General features: G+C 31.1%; 1 protein-coding gene across 1 annotated transcript in view; it reads left to right on the forward strand.

Annotated features, from left to right (window-relative positions):
* DYNC2H1 (dynein, cytoplasmic 2, heavy chain 1) overlaps positions 1–1,010 on the forward strand; it is a 522,114-nt gene that overhangs the window by 254,486 nt on the left and 266,618 nt on the right. Inside the window, exon 51 of the mRNA XM_012659112.1 lies at positions 552–675. Within this exon, the coding sequence (XP_012514566.1) occupies positions 552–675 (124 nt within the window). The remainder of the gene's footprint in view (positions 1–551; positions 676–1,010) is intronic.

The raw sequence follows: 1,010 nt of genomic DNA on the forward strand, positions 1-1,010 counted from the left end.
GAAATGCAAAATCTGATCAAAAACTAAAGTTGTATATGAGTTTTTACAGCATCAGTTTCAAAGTTATTGTTCATCTTTATTCAGCCTGCAGCACACGATTTAAGATTCCCACATTGAGGATGAGAAAATTCTTTATAGGGTGGTTCTTGTCATGTTGTTTTGGGGCTGGACTGGTATTTATAATACAAATAATTAAAATGGCTTTAACCTAGATTGATATATTAATAGACGGTCTTTATAGTGCCAGTAGAAATCAAAGTGGTATGGTGAAATTCAACTTGTATTATTAGGAATTGATTGTAATTTCATTTATTGAAAGTTTTAACTTTAGATATTAAAGAAAAATATATCAATTTTTTTCTTTTATATTAGTGTATAAATTCAGTGCACTTACTTGTTTTGTCCCTTGAGTTCAATGGGCAGAGATACTTGTTCCAGTATCAGCTTTAAGTCTGGAGGAACAATTTATAAGAGCAATTAAACAATGGGGTACCTTTTAAATGTTTGTAAATTTCCTAGTGAGTTTTCAACTTTCAAATTTTAATCTACAGGATTCTGAAAATACAGAACAGAGAATCCAGTCTCTTATCAGCTTATTAAAACACATGGTATATGAATATATATGCCGTTGTCTATTTAAGGTAAGAAGCATTATATTTTTTAAATATAAAATACTACTTGAGCCTCAATTTAATGCAGTATTTATATTATAGTACAACTCTTTACCTACTAGAAAGATATTGAAATTGGCATTTCTGATATTTTTCTAGAATAATGTTCATTATTAGCTGGAATGTCTTACAGCATTCTGAGATATAGTGGGGAGAAAAGTGACAAATGAGGAAGGAAGAACAAACCCTGGGTTATCAGACAGCTGTAAACATTCTAGTAGTCTCTAAAAGAGAGAACAATGATAGATTATGTAGCTCATTACCTAGCCAGGGTTTCTCATCTTTAGCATGATTGACATTTTAGGCCACATAATTCTTTGTTGTGAGGGGCTGTTCTGT

The sequence above is a fragment of the Propithecus coquereli genome, unplaced genomic scaffold (assembly GCF_000956105.1).
Source record: "Propithecus coquereli isolate 6110/MARCELLA unplaced genomic scaffold, Pcoq_1.0 Scaffold6, whole genome shotgun sequence".
NCBI lineage: Eukaryota > Metazoa > Chordata > Mammalia > Primates > Indriidae > Propithecus > Propithecus coquereli.